The sequence below is a fragment of the Mobula birostris genome, chromosome 32, assembly GCF_030028105.1.
Source record: "Mobula birostris isolate sMobBir1 chromosome 32, sMobBir1.hap1, whole genome shotgun sequence".
NCBI classification, from domain to species: domain Eukaryota; kingdom Metazoa; phylum Chordata; class Chondrichthyes; order Myliobatiformes; family Myliobatidae; genus Mobula; species Mobula birostris.
In genome coordinates, this window is record NC_092401.1 from 5,908,324 (window position 1) to 5,925,157 (window position 16,834).

General features: G+C 41.8%; 1 protein-coding gene across 1 annotated transcript in view; it reads left to right on the forward strand.

Moving 5' to 3' along the window:
* The window catches only part of dnmt1 (DNA (cytosine-5-)-methyltransferase 1), a 72,223-nt gene that overhangs the window by 12,677 nt on the left and 42,712 nt on the right, over positions 1 to 16,834 (forward strand). Inside the window, exons 2-8 of the mRNA XM_072248550.1 lie at positions 1,172 to 1,211; positions 2,061 to 2,168; positions 3,284 to 3,524; positions 3,810 to 3,885; positions 13,030 to 13,108; positions 14,832 to 14,872; positions 15,912 to 15,972. Coding sequence (XP_072104651.1) covers positions 1,172 to 1,211; positions 2,061 to 2,168; positions 3,284 to 3,524; positions 3,810 to 3,885; positions 13,030 to 13,108; positions 14,832 to 14,872; positions 15,912 to 15,972 — 646 coding nt within the window. The remainder of the gene's footprint in view (positions 1 to 1,171; positions 1,212 to 2,060; positions 2,169 to 3,283; positions 3,525 to 3,809; positions 3,886 to 13,029; positions 13,109 to 14,831; positions 14,873 to 15,911; positions 15,973 to 16,834) is intronic.

The following is a 16,834-nucleotide window of genomic DNA, read 5'->3' on the forward strand; positions in this document are numbered from 1 at the left end:
TTTCCCTGCTATCCAGCCCACTGAGTAGTTCCAGCATTTTCATTCCAGATTTCCAGCAACTGAATAGTTTTGTGGTGGTTCCAGGCTTTTTATTTCTTTCATTTGGATTTCTAAACCTACGGTAATTATCATATCTTTAGTTACTCTTAGCGGCCCCACATGTGATAAGGAAATCTTTACCACTTCCATTTAGCTGATCTGCCCTTTCACAGATATTTCCTTTGTTCTATAATTGAAATAAATTTGACTTCTAATGTTATTTCCTAGTTCTGATGGAAAGTCATTGATCTGCAAGCTCTTGCTCTCTCTAGATAGCTGGATCCACTAGCTATTATCAACATTTCTCTTTTACTTTGCATCACTTGTTGCTGAGTATGGGAATTACTCAACAAATGAATTTCCCACTATCATGCTATCATGTGATGTGGTTGTGATGGAAAATTGTTACAATATGTGCTGTTCAAGCCATCTCCCATTTGATTTATAATCTGATGATTGGGATACTTGAAAAATAAACACTTGGATATAAGATAAACATTCCTTCTGGATTGAGAATTCAGACTATAAGCTGAATTGGAGCCTTACCAATCACTGGTGAAACTGGGTGATGTTTCTTCAACTCCCTACCTGGCTCCCTAGAAACTTTTAAATCTTAGACATGTTTTATTTTTTTTGTAGAAGGGGTAGGGCAATAGCATGTTTGAAATATCCATGACCTATTGAATGGGAAGAGACTCGGCATTGAATGATTCATTCTTTTCTTCATTCCAAGCCGTTGTTTCCACTGTAAGTTCTTGCACCTGAATATTTTTTGAAAATATGTAATGTACGTGCACTGTAGTTGCTTCCCATTTTGGAGCTGTTTCTATTTGCTGGAGTCTAGTTACAAAGACAGTTTGAAAATTACATAGATTATAACAAATTTCTAGGGACAATGAACTGTGTAACAAGAAAGGGTGGGGGGGGGGGAATATAGAGTTGTGCTTAAATGGCTTGTCCAAGTTTTAACACCTTTCTTGTTCCCTCTGAAACTACATTAGATCCTTCAGTGTATTATGTAATATGGTGTAAATCTGTGATTGGCAAGATTGGAGAGTAATCCTGCTAAATGTTGAGGGTACAGTTACTTTATATGTCTGATGTTCTTTGATCGTTGACCCTTTTTTTTCAGGCTTCAAGCACTTGAGGATAAAGTTGGCCTCACAGAGAAGGTATGTTGAAATATTAAGTATTGTCTTCTAATCTGTATTTTAATGGTTTTAAAAGATCCTTATCAGTAGTAATCCACCAATCAAAATTTGAGCAGATGGATAAAATTTGAATACTGGTTGCCTGTGATGAGAGTGATCAATCAGTTGCATTTTATGGTATTGCAGGACCTCTATCGGCTTCTGCAAATTATTATTACCTCAGAATTTTAAGTATTGAGTTCTTTCTCTTTACAGTATGAGCTTGCCACCATGCTGTTTCGCTCTTTGGTACCTTTTGACCTCTTTTCTGAAGGGAAATGCATTGTTTTTGCACTCTTGGGGTGTCTTGCTTTGCTGTTACAGTTCTGTATTAAATTGATTACATTATTTAAGAAGTATTAGTAAATCAAATCTGTTTCAAGTTTTTGGTGCAAAAAATGTAAAGGTTTCTTTTTTTGAAAAAAGGATCTTGTACTTTCCTGACCTTTATGACACATAAACTCTTGGACTTCCAGCCAGGTACAGGTATCGATTTTAACCGATGTTACATAGAACATATAGAACGTAGAAACTTACGGCACATTACAGGCCCTTTGGCCCACAATGTTGTGCCGATTATGTAATCTACTCTCGAGACTGCCTAGAATTTCCCTAGTGCATAGTTACGATGACAAACTCTGCCATCTTCATCAGGGATGATTTTAAACATCGGTTAAGATCGATACCTGTACCTGACTGGATGGCTGAGAAGAGTTTATTTGTTTTTTTATTTCTTGCTATATTCTGTTTCCTCCTTTGTAATGTTTTTATTTCCATGTTTTAATGGTCATCAAAGCACAAAATTTAAAAAAAATAATAATTCTCTTTCAGGAATGTGTGAAAGAAAAGCTGAGTTTGCTGCATGGCTTCTTACAATCAGGTGCACAAGATGACCTCAGTGAGCTGGAAACAAAATTTCAAAAAGAAGAGCTCTCTGAAGTAAGTTGGTAAAGAAGTCGGGTTAAATAAGGTCATGGAGAGCGTGTCTTGTCTTTTAGAATTGTATGTCGGGGGCTGGATGCGTAGGGAAGCATGCTACCCTTGACCCACAATTTGATATGTGGCCTTAACATATAGCTTGCAGGTTTAGTAACCCAAGAAATATTGAAATTGGGTGATTTCAGACTGTGGAACCTGTCAGTTTATTGTCTAGGTGAGCCTCTTCACTTGCTGTTCTTGCAAAAAGTGGTTCCTTGTCCTCAGCAATAGGAAATGTAAGTTTACACGATTGCTGATTGTGATACCACACTTCGTTTCTGTAAGATTAAGGGTCTGAGTGCATTACTGGCAAGAGCATTATCAATTCCTAAATACCATTTGAGATGGTGGTAGTTGAGCCATCATTTTGAATCATTAAACACGTGTACTGAAGATACTTCCAAGATGTTGGTGGGACTCGGTGAGAGTAAGAGTTCGGCACGGACTAGAAGGGCCGAGATGGCCTGTTTCCGTGCTGTAATTGTTATATGGTTATATGCTGTTAGCTAGTGAGTTCTGAGTTTTTGAAGGAATGACATTACACTACCACAACATTATTCTGTGTGAGGTAAGGGAATCTGCAAGTGGTGGTCCCATTTGCTTGTGTTTTTTTTCAGAGAAAGGTCACACATTTGTGAGCCGTGGTGAGATAATTACAGTAGATGATAGGTTTGCTCTTGGCAATGAGGTTTAGGGTCTTTGTTAGCATAGTGTTTAGTAGAACACTTTACAGTACAGGCTACCCAGGTTCAATTCCCACCACTGCCTGCAAGGGGCTTGGATGTTCTACCCGTGACCACATGGGTTTCCACTAGGTTCTCTGGTTTCCTCCCACAGTCCAAAGGCATACTGGTTGGTAGGTTAATTGTTCATTGTAAGCTGACCCATGATTAAATTGGGGATTGCTGGGCAGCGTGGCTTGAAGGGCCTATTCTACGCTGTATCTCAATAAAAATAAAGTAGTCTGAGTTGGATTGACATTTGGACTTGTTCATCTCACTTAATTAGAAGTAATCTATCATTGCTTTCTGCTTACGTGACAGATTTACCCTGATGCAAATTATTTTTCTTCCCAGGAGGGTTATCTAGCCAAAGTGAAAGCATTGCTCAGCCAGGAGCTTTCGATGGGGAATGGAGATTCCGAGCTTGGTATTAATTCAAATGGTTGCACAGAAAATGGAGCCAAGGACAGTGATAACGGTGCTCCTGATGAGCCAAATGGCCAAGAGGAGAGCAATATGGAAACAGATGCGGTGGTTTTTCCTGCAGCAAAGGGTCGTGGAAAGCGACTGAGTAAATCCAATGGAGACAACAAACGTAAGTTTGAGTTCACTAACCTGTGCTGGTTTTTTGTGTTGCCTCTTTGTACTGGGTGATGGTTCATTTTCTGTTGCTGTGGGTGTCGAATACTTCATGAGTCTTCCAAAAACCTATTTGTGGGACCTTGTGCTAGATTTTCCATATTAAAATAATTCCAGTTTAGATGTCCTTCTGTCTACCTTTTATGCCAAAATTTCAATGGGCTTACCAGATTCCATCATTTGCAGTTTCTCCAGATCTTGCTGTTTTTGAATTTAACAATTTCTGTATGGTCTATTCTAGGATTATTGGGAAGTCCAAGGATCACTAGGAACTCAGCAAAGCAACAAGCTACAATTATATCCATGTTTGCTAAAGTGTGAGTGTTCTATCTCTTCCTGGTTGATCAATCACAGGCATATTATGCGTGGCTGAGAGACGTGTAGGGGGCAGGGCTTCAGGTTCCTGGATCATTGGGGCATCTTCTGGGGGAGGTACAACCTGTACAAAAAGGACGGGTTACACTTGAACCCAAAGGGGTCCAGTATCCTAGCAGGCAGGTTTACTAGAGCTGTTAGGGAGGGTTTAAACTAATTTGGTAGGGGGATGGGAACTGGAGTGATAGGGTTGAGGAAGGGGAAAACAGAAATAAATCAAAGATAGCATGCAACAGAGATGATAGAAAGGAGAGGCAGGAGATGAGGCATAATCATAGCCAGTGGGATGAGTTACAGGGCAATAGAGATGTGATGCACTTAAACAGAAAGCAACAAATACTGGACTGAGAGTGTTGTATTGGAATGCACACAGCATAAGAAATAAAATGAATGATCTTGAAATTCAGCTACAGATTAGCAAGTATGACATTGTGGCCATCTCTGAAACTTGGCTAAAGGATGGCTGCCATTGGGAGTGGAATGTCCAAGGATATATGGTGTATTGGAAAGATAGGTTAGTAAGCAGAGGGGGTAGTGTAGCTCTGTGTATAAGGAAATAATATTAAATCATTAAAAAGGAATGACATAGGATCGGAAAGTGTAGAGTCTCTATGGGTTGAGTTCAGAAATGGCAAGGGTAAAAGGACTCTAATGGCAGTTATATACAGGCCTCCAAACAGCAACTGGGATGTGGATTACAATTACAGCAGAAGATAGAAAAGGCATGTCAGAAGGGCAATGTCATGGTAATCGTTGGGGATTTTAACAAAGTGGATTGGGAAAACCAGGCCAGTACTGGACCTCGAGAGAACTTGTAGAATGTCTGAAGGATGGCTTTTTAGAACAGCTTTTTGTTGAGCCCACTAGGGGATCAGCTGTGCTGAATTGGGTGTTGTGCAATGATCTGGAGGTGATAAGAGAGCTTATGGTTAAGGAACCCTTAGGGAACAGTGATCACAATATGATCAAGTTCACTTTGAAATTTGAGAAGGAGAAACTAAATTCCAATGTGTCGGTATTTCAGTGGAATAAAGGAAATTACAATGGCATGACAGGGGAACTGGCCAAGATTGACTGGAAAGGGACACTAGCAGGAAGGACAGCAGAGCAGCAGTGGCTGGAGTTTCTGCGAAAAATGAGGAAAGTGCAAGACAGATATATTCCAAATAAGAAGACATTTTCAAAGGGAAGAAGGACTACCGTGGCTGACAAGTGAAGTCAGAGTCGAAGCAAAAGAGAGGGCATGAAACTAAGCCAGAACGAGAAGGGAAGATAGGGGATTGAGAAACTTTTAAAAACTTGCAGAAGGAAACTAAGAAGATCATTAGGAAGGAAAAGATGAATTATGAAAGGAAGCTGGTGACTAATATCAAAGAAGATACTAAAAGCTCTTTTAAGTATATAAAGGGTAAAAGAGAGTCGAGGGTAGAAAATGACGCTGGAGATATTGTAATGGGAGATGCAGAGATAGTAGAGGAATTGAATGCGTATTTTGCATCAGTCTTCACAGTGGAAGACATCTGCAGTATACCGGACATTCAAGAGTGTCAGGGAGCTGAAGTATGTGCAGTGAAAATTACGAATGAGAAGGTGCTCAAGAAGCTTAATGGTCTGAGGGTGGATAAATCTCCTGGACCTGATAGAATGCACCTTCAGGTTCTGAAGTACCTGGAGAGATTGCGGAGGCATTAACAATGACCTTTCAAGAATCGATAGATTCTGGCATTGTACTGGTAGACTGGACAACTGCTATTTAAGAAGAGTTGTGGACAGCAGAAAGGAAACTATAGACCTGTTATCCTGACATCAGAGGTTGGGAAGTTGTTGGAATCTATTGTTAGGGATGAGATTACGGAATACCTGAAGGCACATGGCAAGATGGGACAAAGCCAGCGTGGTTTCCTGAAAGGAAAATCCTGCCTGACTAACCTCCTGCAATTTTTTGAGGAAATTGCAAGCAGGGTAGACTAAGATACAATAGATATGCTGTACTTGGATTCCCAGAAGGCCTTTGACAAGGTGCTGCACATGAGGCTGCTTAGCAAGATAAAAGCCCATGGAACTACAGGGGAGTTACTAGCATGCGTGGAGCATTGGCTGATTGGTAGTAAACAGAGAGTGGGAATAACGGGATCCTATTCTGGCTGGCTGCTGGTTACCAGTGGAGTTCCACAGGGGTCAGTATTGGGACCTCTGCTTTTTATGATGTATGTCAATGATTTGGACTATGGGATTAATGGATTTGTGTCTAAATTTGACAATTAATACAAAAATAGATGGAGGAGCGGGTAGTGTTGAGGAAACAGAGCGCCTGCAGAGAGACTTAGATAGTTTAGGGGAATGGACAAAGAAGTGGCAAATGATATACAATGTTGGAAAGTGTATGGTTGTGCACTTTGGTTGAAGAAATAAACAGGCTGGCTATTACTTAGGTGGGGACAGAATTCAAAATGCAGAGGTGCAAAAGGACTTGGGAGTCCTTGTGCAGGATACCCTGGAGGTTAACCTCCAGGTTGAGTCAATTGTGAAGAAGGCAAATGCAATGTTGGCATTCATTTCTAGAGGTATAGAATATAAGTGCAGCAATGTGAGGTTGAGGCTCTATAAGGTACTCCTGAGACCACACTTGGAGTATTGTGTGCAGTTTTGGGCTCCTTATTTTAGAAAGGATATACTGACATTGGAGAAGGTTCACGAGAATGATTCCAAGAATGAAAGGGTTACCGTATGAGGAACGTCTGGCAGCTCTTGGGCTGTATTCCCTGGAGTTCAGGAGAATGAGGGGGGATTCTCATAGAAACATTCCAAATGATAAAGGGCCCAAACAGATTAGATATGGCAAAGTTATTTCCCATGGTAGGGGAGTCTAGGACAAGAGGGTACGACTTCAGGATTGAAGGACGTCCATTTAGAATAGAGATGTGGAGAAATTACTATAGTCAGAGGGTGGTAAATCTGTGGAATTTGTTGCCACGAGCAGCTGTAGAAACCAAGTCATTGGGTGCATTTAAGGCAAAGATAGATAGGTTCTTGAATAGCCAGGGCATGAGGAGAAGGCCAGGGAGTGGGGATGACTGGATGAAGTGGATCAGCCCATGATTGAATGGTGGAGCAGACTCAATGGTCTGAACGGCCTACTTCTGCCCCTATATCTTGTGATCTAATAGGTAACACAAGGAAAGAGTGAAGCTGAAGAGATTTGCTGACTGCGTTTTACTTGTCTGCAATTATCTAATCAACTTATTATTTTGTAATCATTGGCAGCTTTTGCTATGAATCTCTGGGAGGGTGGGAACCAAACTGAAGAGATGGAGGAAGAGGCGGTTAAGCTTGGAGACAGTATGAGAGGGAGGATAGACAGGTGATAGAGAAGGGACGCACTCAGACTGATGGTTCGAGATGTGTCTTATTTTAATGCAAGGAGTATTAGGAACAAAGTGACATAGACTGGAGTGTGGATCAGCACTTGGAGCTATGATGTTGTGGTCATTCCAGAGACTTGGATGGCTCAGGGGCAGGAATAGTTACTTCAAGTGTCAAGCTTTAGATGTTTCAGAAAGGACAGGGAGGGAGGCAAAAGAGGTGGGGGCGTGGCACTGTTGATCAGAGATAGTGTCACAGCTGCAGAAGAGGAGGAAGACATGGAGGGGTTGTCTACTGAGTCTCTGTGGGTGGAAGCTAGGAACAGGAAAGGATCAATAACTCTACTGAGTGTTTTTCATAGACTGCCCAACAGTAACAGGGACATTGAGGAGCAGATAGGGAGATAGATTCTGGAAAGGTGTAATAATAAGGTTGTTGTGATGGGAGATTTTAATTTCCCGGGTATCGATTGGCATGTCCCGAGAGCAAGGGGTTTAGATGGGTGGAGTTTGTTAGGTGTGTTCAAGAAGGTTTCTTGACACAATATGTAGATAAGCCTACAAGAGGAGAGGCTGTACTTGACCTGGTATTGGGAAATGAACCTGGTCAGCTGTCAGATCTCTCAGTGGGAGAGCATTTCGGAGATAATGATCACAATTCTATCTCCTTTACCGTAGCGTTGAAGAGGGATAGGAACAGACAAGTTAGGAAAGTGTTTAATTGGAATAAGGGGAAATATGAGGCTATCAGGCAAGAATTTGGAAGCATAAATTGGGAACAGATGTTCTCAGGGAACTGTATGGTAGAAATGTAAAAATGTTCAGGGGATATTTGCGTGGAGTTCTGCATAGGTACATTCCAATGAGATGGAAAGGATAGTAGGGTACAGGAACTGTGGTGTACAAAGGCTGTTGTAAATCTAGTCAAAAAGAAAAGAGCTTACGGAAGGTACGAAAAACTAGGTAATGATAGAGATCTGGAAGATTATAAGGCTAGCAGGAAGGAGCTTAAGAGAGAAATTAGGAGAGCCAGAAGGGGCCATGAGAAGGCCTTGGTGGACAGGATTAAGGAAAACCCGTAGGCCTTCTATGAGTATGTGCAGAGCAAGAGGATAAGATGTGAGAGAATAGGACCAATCAAGTGTGACAGTGGAAGAGTGTGTATGGAACTGGAGGAGATAGCAGAGGTACTTAATGGGTACTGTGCTTCAGTATTCACTACGGAAAAGGATCTTGGCGATTGTAGGGATGACTTACAGCAGACTCAAAAGCTTAAGCATGTAGATATTAGGAAAGAGGATGTGCTGGAGCTTTTGGAAAGCATCAAGTTGGATAAGTCACTGGCACCAGACGAGATGTACCCCAGGCCACTGTGGGAGGTGAAGGAGGAGATTGCTGAGACTCTGGCGATGATCTTTGCATGATCAATGGGGACGAGAGAGGTTCCAGAGGATTGGATGGTTGCAGATGTTGTTCCATTATTCAAAAAAAGGAAGTAGAGTTAGTCCAGAAAATTATAGACCAGTGAGTCTTACTTCAGTGGTTGGTAAGTTGATTGAGAAGATCCTGAGAGGCAGGAGTTATGAACATTTGGAGAGATGTAATATGATTAGGAATAGCCAGCATTGCTTTGTAAAAGGCAGATTGAATTTTTTGATGATGTGACTAAACACATTGATGAAGGTAGAGCAGTAGATGTAGTGTATATGGATTTCAGCAAGGCATTTGACAAGGTACCCCATGCAAGGCTTATTGAGAAAGTAAGGAGACATGGGATCCAAGGGGACATTGCTTTGTGGATCCAGAACTGGCTTGCCCACAGAAGGCAAAAAATGGTTGTAGACGGGTCATATTCTGCATGGAGGTCGGTGACCAGTGGTGTGCCTCAGGGATCTGTTCTGGGACTCCTACTCTTCGTGATTTTTATAAATGACCTGGATGAGGAAGTGAAGGGATGGGTTAGTAAATTTTCTGATGACACAAAGGTTAGGGGTGTTGTGGCTAGTCTGGAGGGCTGTCAGAGGTTACAGCGGGACATGGATAGGATGCAAAACTAGGCTGAGAAATGGCAGGTGGAGTTCAACCCATATAAGTGTGAGGTGGTTCATTTTGGTAGGTCAAATATGATGACGGAATATGTAGTATTAATGGTAAGACTCTTGGCAGTGTGGAGGATCAGAGGGATTTTGAGGCCCGAGTCCATAAGACACTCAAAGCTGCTGTGCTGGTTGACTCTGTGGTTAAGAAAGCATATGGGGGCCGGCCGGTGGCGCAACAACATCGGGTCTGCCCCCGAGCATGCTCTCCATCTGTGCTGGGTTGAGTGTTGAGATGGCAACTCGACCTTGTAAAACAAAGTGAAAATACTGCGAAAATGTCTGTGTGAGGAGTGGCGCGCCACACTGTGTGTGTGTGTGTGTGTGTGTGTGTGTGTCTGCCTGCCTCCTCCCCACCACCCCCCCGCCTTGGAAAAAGCCATGAAAAATCCATCATCATGGATGCACGCACGCAGATGCACAGACTCGCACGCATGCAGGCACACACAAAAAAAAAGCATACGGTGCATTGGCCTTCATCAATCGTGGGATTGAGTTTAGGAGCCGAGAGGTAATGTTGCAGCTATATAGGACCCTGGTCATTCCCCACTTGGAGTACTGTGCTTAGTTCTGGTCGCCTCACTATAGGAAGGATGTGGAAACCATAGAAAGGGTGCAGATGAGACTTACAAGGATGTTGCCTGGATTGGGGAGCATGCATTATGAGAATAGGTTGAGTGAATTTGGCCTTTTATCCTTGGAGCGACAGAAGATGAGAGGTGACCTGATAGAGGTGTATAAGATGATGAGAGGCATTGATTGTGTGGATAGTCAGAGGCTTTTTTCCAGGGCTGAAATGGCTGGCACGAGAGGGCACAGTTTTAAGGTGCTTGGAAGTAAGTACAGAGGAGATGTCGGGTAAGTTTTTTTACATAGAGAGTGATGAGTACGTGGAATGGGCTGCTGACGACAGTGATGGAGGCCAATATAATAGGGTCTTTTAAGAGACTCGTGGACAAGCTCAGAAAAATAGAAGGCTTTGGGTAAACCTTGGTAATTTCTAAGGTAAGGACATTTTCAGCACAGCTTTGTGGGTCGAAGAGCCTGTATTATGCTGTAGGTTTTCTATGTTTTTGTGAAAGATGTGGCTTTTGCAAAGGGGGTCTTGTGCATGGTGTACTGATATATTGCATTTGGTTGTAAATGCAAGAGTCCATAGGTTGAGGGGAGTGGGAGGACAGATTAATAATAAAATGTGGGTGCCAATTGGCAAATATGAATGTGTAGGTATTATTGTGATTGTTAACCTTGTTTTAGTTGATCGTAGAGTACAAATGTTGATGCACCTTCCAAAGTGTTTTATTAACTTGTACAAAGTGTCTTCTCTGCTAAACAATCATAATATCTGAATTGCCCCAAAATGAGTCAAGTAAAAACTGGCTTTCAATCACTATTGATAAGTGATTGTTTGCCACGGTAATAGTAACTTATGAGACCAAGTCACCTTGATCTCTGTCTCAGACGCCAATGTCAGGCTGTTTTTAAAAAAGAGTGAACCCTTGCAAGGTGGAAGGTCCCGATGGAGTACCTGGTAAGGCTCTGAAAACCTGTGCCAACCAACTAGCAGGAGTATTCAAGGACATTTTCAACCTCTCACTGCTAGGGGCAGAAGTTCCCACTTGCTTCAAAAAGGCAACAACTATATCAGTGCCTAAGAAGAATAATGTGAGCTGCCTTAATGACTATCGCCCGGTAGCACTCACATCTACATGAAATGCTTTGAGAGATTGGTCATGACTCGGCTGAACTCCTGCCTCAGCAAGGACCTGGATCCATTGCACTTTGCCTAATGCCACAACAGGTCAATGGCAGACGCAATCTCAGTGGCTCTCCACACGGCTTTAGACCACCTGGACAACACGAACACCTACTGTTGCTGTTCGTCAACTCTAGCTCAGCATTTAATACTATCATTCCCACAATCCTGATTGAGAAATTGCAGAACCTAGGCCTCTGTACATCCCTCTGCAATTGGATCCTCGACTTCCTAACCAGAAGACCACAATCTGTGCGGATTGGTGATAACATATCCTCCTTGCTGACGATCAACATTGGCACACCTCAGGGATGTGTGCTTAACCCACTGCTCTGCTCTCTATGTACACATGACTGTGTGGCTAGGCATAGCTCAAATACCATGTTTAAATTTGCTGACGATACAACCATTGGTGGTAGAATCTCAGGGGGTGACGAGAGGGCGTACAGGAGTGCTGTATGACGACTAGTGGAGTGGTGTCGCAGCAACAATCTGGCACTCAACATCAGTAAGACGAAAGAGCTGATTGTGGACTTCAGGAAGGGTAAGATGAAGGAACACATACCAATCTTTATAGAGATATCAGAAGTGGAGAGAGTGAGCAGTTTTGAGGATCTGACCTGGTCCCAATATATCGATGTAGTTATAAAGAAGGCGAGGCAGCGGCTATACTTAGGAGTTTGAAGATATTTGGCATGTCAACAAATACACTGAAAAACTTCTATAGTTGTACTGTGGAGAGCATTCCGACAGGCTGCATCGCTGGTATGGAGGGGCTACTGCACAGGACCGAAAGAAGCTGCAGGAAGTTGTAAACCTAGTCAGCTCCATCTTGGGTACTAGCCTACAAAGTACCCAGGACATCTTTAGGGAGTGGTGTCTCAGAAAGGCAGCATCTATTATTAAGGACCTCCAGCACCCAGGGCATGCCCTTTTCTCACTGTTGCCATCAGGAAGGAGGTACAGAAGCCTGAAGGCATACACTCAGTAATTCCGGAACAGCTTCTTCCCCTCTGCCATCTGATTCCTAAATGGGCGCTGAATCTTTGGACACGACCTCACTTTTTTAAAAATATACAGTATTTCAGTGTTTGCACTTTTTAAAAAATCTATTCAATATATGTAATTGATTTACTTGTTTATTATTTTTTTTCTTTCTCTGCTAGATTATGTGTTACATTGGACTGCAGCTGCTAAGTTAACAAATTTCACGACACGTACTGGCGATAATAAACCTGATTCTGATTCTGAGCTATCCAATTTTAGGAATGCCAGTCTGTTATCTGTACAAGAATTGGAATAAGTATAGTGCTGCTGTGAGAATACTTGATGTTGTGCATGGAAACATTCAAGAGTACCATGCTATGCTGGAAAGTGTCAGTGTTAGAAAAATGGGATTACATTTAGTTCTATTTGATCTTTAAGGGAAAAATCTGATTTTGGCATATTTAAAGTTACAGGGGTTCCTATTAAGGGGCAACAGGATGAATTAATTGCTCCTGAGATGGCTCTTGTTACTGGGCTAGTAAGCTAAATCATAAATTTAACACTACAGGTGGGAAATATTTAAATCATTTTAATGAGAATCTGAAATTTCACAAAGCTAGCATTAATACTGGTGTCTATGAAGCTACCAGTTTATTTTTAAAACAATCTTGTTACCCAGTGCCCTTCAGGAAAGTTAATATCCTAGCCCGATGTGATATATACAACTCCAGACCCATGTCCTGCTGAAATATCTTTGCAAGACACTTGGTTTAATGCCAGTTAAACTCAAACCTGCAAAACTATATTCCATTAGCCAATGTACCAAATGGATTGCATAAATGGGAGATGTTCTAAGCATGAGTTTTTGATATTGTTTTGTTCCAGAGCAAACAAACGCAAATCAGAGGACCTAAATGAAGTTGAATCAAAAAATACTGCTGCAGAAGAATGTGATAATGAGCAGGTAATGGTATTAAGTTTTACAAGTGAAACAATGTATAGTTTTCATTTTCCTTGCTTTTCCTTATTCCTTTTAGTTGCCTGTTGACTCTTGCTGGCAATCCATGTTGTAGCGTTACACTGAAAAGTGCTGAATGCTGGGGATGTCAGAGGAAAATCGCACCCATCAAAGTTACTGCTAGTTGTTATGGGAGATCAGTCACTGAGCACAATTAACAGTTGAACCATGGCTACTGACTGCATATAGACATGATTCAAAACTTCTTGGTGCTGATTTCAAAGGCCTTTTGAATGTTACACCAACTGTTCCATTAATACTATTCCTTTGCTATTAGGGAGTGTAGGGTATAAGACCATAAGAAGCAGGCCACTTGGCCCATCGAGTCTGCTCTGCCATTCAGTCATGGGCTGACCCAATTCATCCAATCATCCTCTCTCCCCTGCCTTCTCCCCATACCCTTTGATGCCCTGGCTAATCAAGAACCTATCTATCTCAGCCTTAAATACACCCAGTGACTTGGCCCCCACAGCCACTCGTGGCAACAAATTCCACAGATTTACCACTCTCTGACTAAAGTAATATCTCCACATCCATTTAGAACTGAGATGTCCTTCAATCCTGAAATCGTGCCCTCTTGACCTGGACTCCCCTACCATGGGAAATAACTTTGCCATATCTAATCTGTCGCACAAGAATATCTATTGCCATGGAATTTAGAAGGTGCTGAAAGAAGTACATATTTGATATAAAAAGATTTTAATACAATGTCTAGTGCCACACCATCCATTTGGAAAATTCATAGATTTAGCTAGTGCTAGTCTAGGTAGACTATTTTAAATTGAGAGTGCTGACAATCAAGGCTAAATAAGTTTGATAAAGAGGACACTGCAGCATATTGTTCAATATTTCATCAAGTCACTTCTGGCCCTTTTACATGAAAAACTAACTTTCCTGCAGTGATTCAACAAGCTAGTCACGTGCTTTAAAGAATTTCCATTAAAGTATTGTCCTATTTGCCTGGTAATTCTAGATGAGATTACATTTCATCTTTTTGTAATCAGAATTACCAGTTTTGTCACCCTATCAGCAACAAGCAGGATTTCCCAGTGGCTGACCATTTTAATTCAACTGCCCATTCTTATTCTGATATGTCAGTCCATGATCTCTACTGCCAAGATGAGGCCACTGTCAGGTTAGGGAGCAACACCTCATAATTCGTCTGGTTAATCTCCAACCTGATGTAATTGATTTCTCTATTTTCTGGTAATTTCTGCCTCCTCCTCGCCTGCCTGTCACCTCCCTCTGGTGCCCTTCCTTCTTCCCCTTCTCAGATGGTGCACTCTCCTCTCCTATCAAATTCCTTGTTCCTTGGTTCTTTACCTTTTCCATCTATCATGTATCAACTTCTCACTTTGTTTCCTTCCCTCCTCCTCACCAACCTACCTTCGCCCCCTCACATAGTTTCACCTATCTCATGCTAGCTTGTACTCCTTCCACTGCCCCACCTTTCATTCTAGCTTCTTCCCTCTTCCTTTCCAGTCCTGATGCAGTCAGCCTGAAATGTCAATTCTCTTCATTTCCATAGATGCTGCCGACTTCCCTGAGTTCCTTCAGCATTTTGTGTGTGTTACTATAGTTTTAATATATTGCATGTGAATAATGGAAGTGCTCATCTGAAGATTTCTTGTTGAAGGTCTTACTGTTTTGGGGTGTTCTCCGTTTTTAGGAGCAAGAGGAAAAGAAAATAAAAGTTGAATCAGAACAAATGTGAGTGTCTTGTTTTTGTTTTCTTTTTTTATCAGTTTATACAGAATTTAGCAATGACTTTATTATAGTCGCATGTTGTAAAGTGAAACAAAATGCTAGTCATCTTCTGAGAAACAGAATTTAAAGTTTTTATGTTGATTACCATTCATCAGTTAGAAAAAGTTAGGGATAAAATGTTTAAGATTTTGAGAAACGCATCGGGCAGTGTAGGGAAAACATGGGAAGTTCTGTGGTAGATTAAACGGTAGGCTTTGAATGACAACAGTAAAGATGAATAACACAAGCTATTTCTGGAGAGGCATAGTAGGGGGAAATACTACCAGGAGGAAACAAAAACAGTGAATGCTGGAAGTGAGCTATAACTCTGGAATGGTGATTATCTATAGTTGTTTCAATGTGAGTTTTAAAGTGGCTGTTTAGAAAGTGGCCTGGCTGGGAGCGAGACATGAATAAATACTCACGCTTCAAGTAGGATCGGGCAGAAGTGTGTAATGTGATGAGAAGGGATTAGGTCTGGGTCTTCCCTCCAAGAAGGGGTAGTAAGTATTTTTGATGATATGAGAATGGTGATATTTGGTGCACTTTATGCATTGTTGAAGGGCCATTTTAGACTCATTATGAAATCACCTTTTGGAATTGTAAGCATAAGGGATAACCCAGGGGAGAGAGCAGCAAGATGCTTTGATGAAGGAAAAGACCTACTTGGTGGAACTGAGGGAACATTGCCGAGGAACTAAAGCCAGGTAGTTGGAAATCTAAAAATTTTCCAGAAACAATAGACAGTAGGGTGAGGAGAGTATGATTTAGGTGAGAATACTGGGGCAGGGAGTAGCGCGAATTAATGAGTGGGATTTGAAAGTAATTGCCCTGATGTCATGGATCTCTTGTAATCCAGAAAGAAAAGTATGCAGGTTTAAGTTGGAAGCAACCCATCTTCAAATAATATTTTATCTCTGCTGTAAAAGGGATGAAAATTGTATTAATGATGGTGAGAAATGCTGCCTCATCATAGGAGCATGAACAAGTATTTATTTTCCAGGCTGTTTAGTGGGATTGAGGCTACCTCTGACTGCAAACCCAAAAGTGAACAAACTCCTAAGGTGAGTAGGATCAAAGATGGGATTAGTACCTGGGGGGAAGGACTTTCAGTCAAGTAATTACACCTTAGAATAAGGTAAACATAGAAACCCTGCAGCACAATACAAGCCTTTTGGCCCACAAAGCTGTGCTGACCATGTCCTTACCTTAGAAATTACCTAGAGCTACCCTTGGTCCTCTAATTTTCTATGTACCTATCCAGGGGTCTCTTAAAAGACCCTATCATTTCCACCTCCACCACCATCGTCAGCACCCCATTCCACGCACTCACCACTCTCTGTGTTTTTAAAAAAAAAAACGTACACCTGACGTCTCCTCTGTATCTACTTCCAAGCACTTTAAAACTGTGCCCTCTCATGCTAGCCATTTCAGCCCTGGGAAAAAGCCTTTGACTATCCACATGATCAATGCCTCTCATCTTGTACACCTCTATCAGGTCACCTCTCATCCTCTGTCGCTCCAAGAAGGAAAGGCAGAGTTCACATAACCTGTTCTTATACAGTATACTCCCCAATCCAGGCAACATCCTTGTGAATCTCCTCTACACCCTTTCTATGGTTTCCACATTCTTCCATGGAGGCGACCAGAACTGAGCACAGTACTCCAAGTGGAGTCTGACCAGGGTCCTATATAGCTGCAACATTATCTCTCGTAAAGCTCAATAATTTAAACACATGCTTCATCTGAAATGAGTCCTATGTCAGAAGAACCTAATTGTTTCTGGATATTTTCATAGAGACAGGAGACAGTTCAGTTTCATAAACCTGTTTTTCTGATCAATAAGATCATGGCTATCTCTGATCTCTGACCCGGTTCCTTAAACTTACCATTTCTCCAACCTCCTTTAAAAAGAGAATTGGGGAA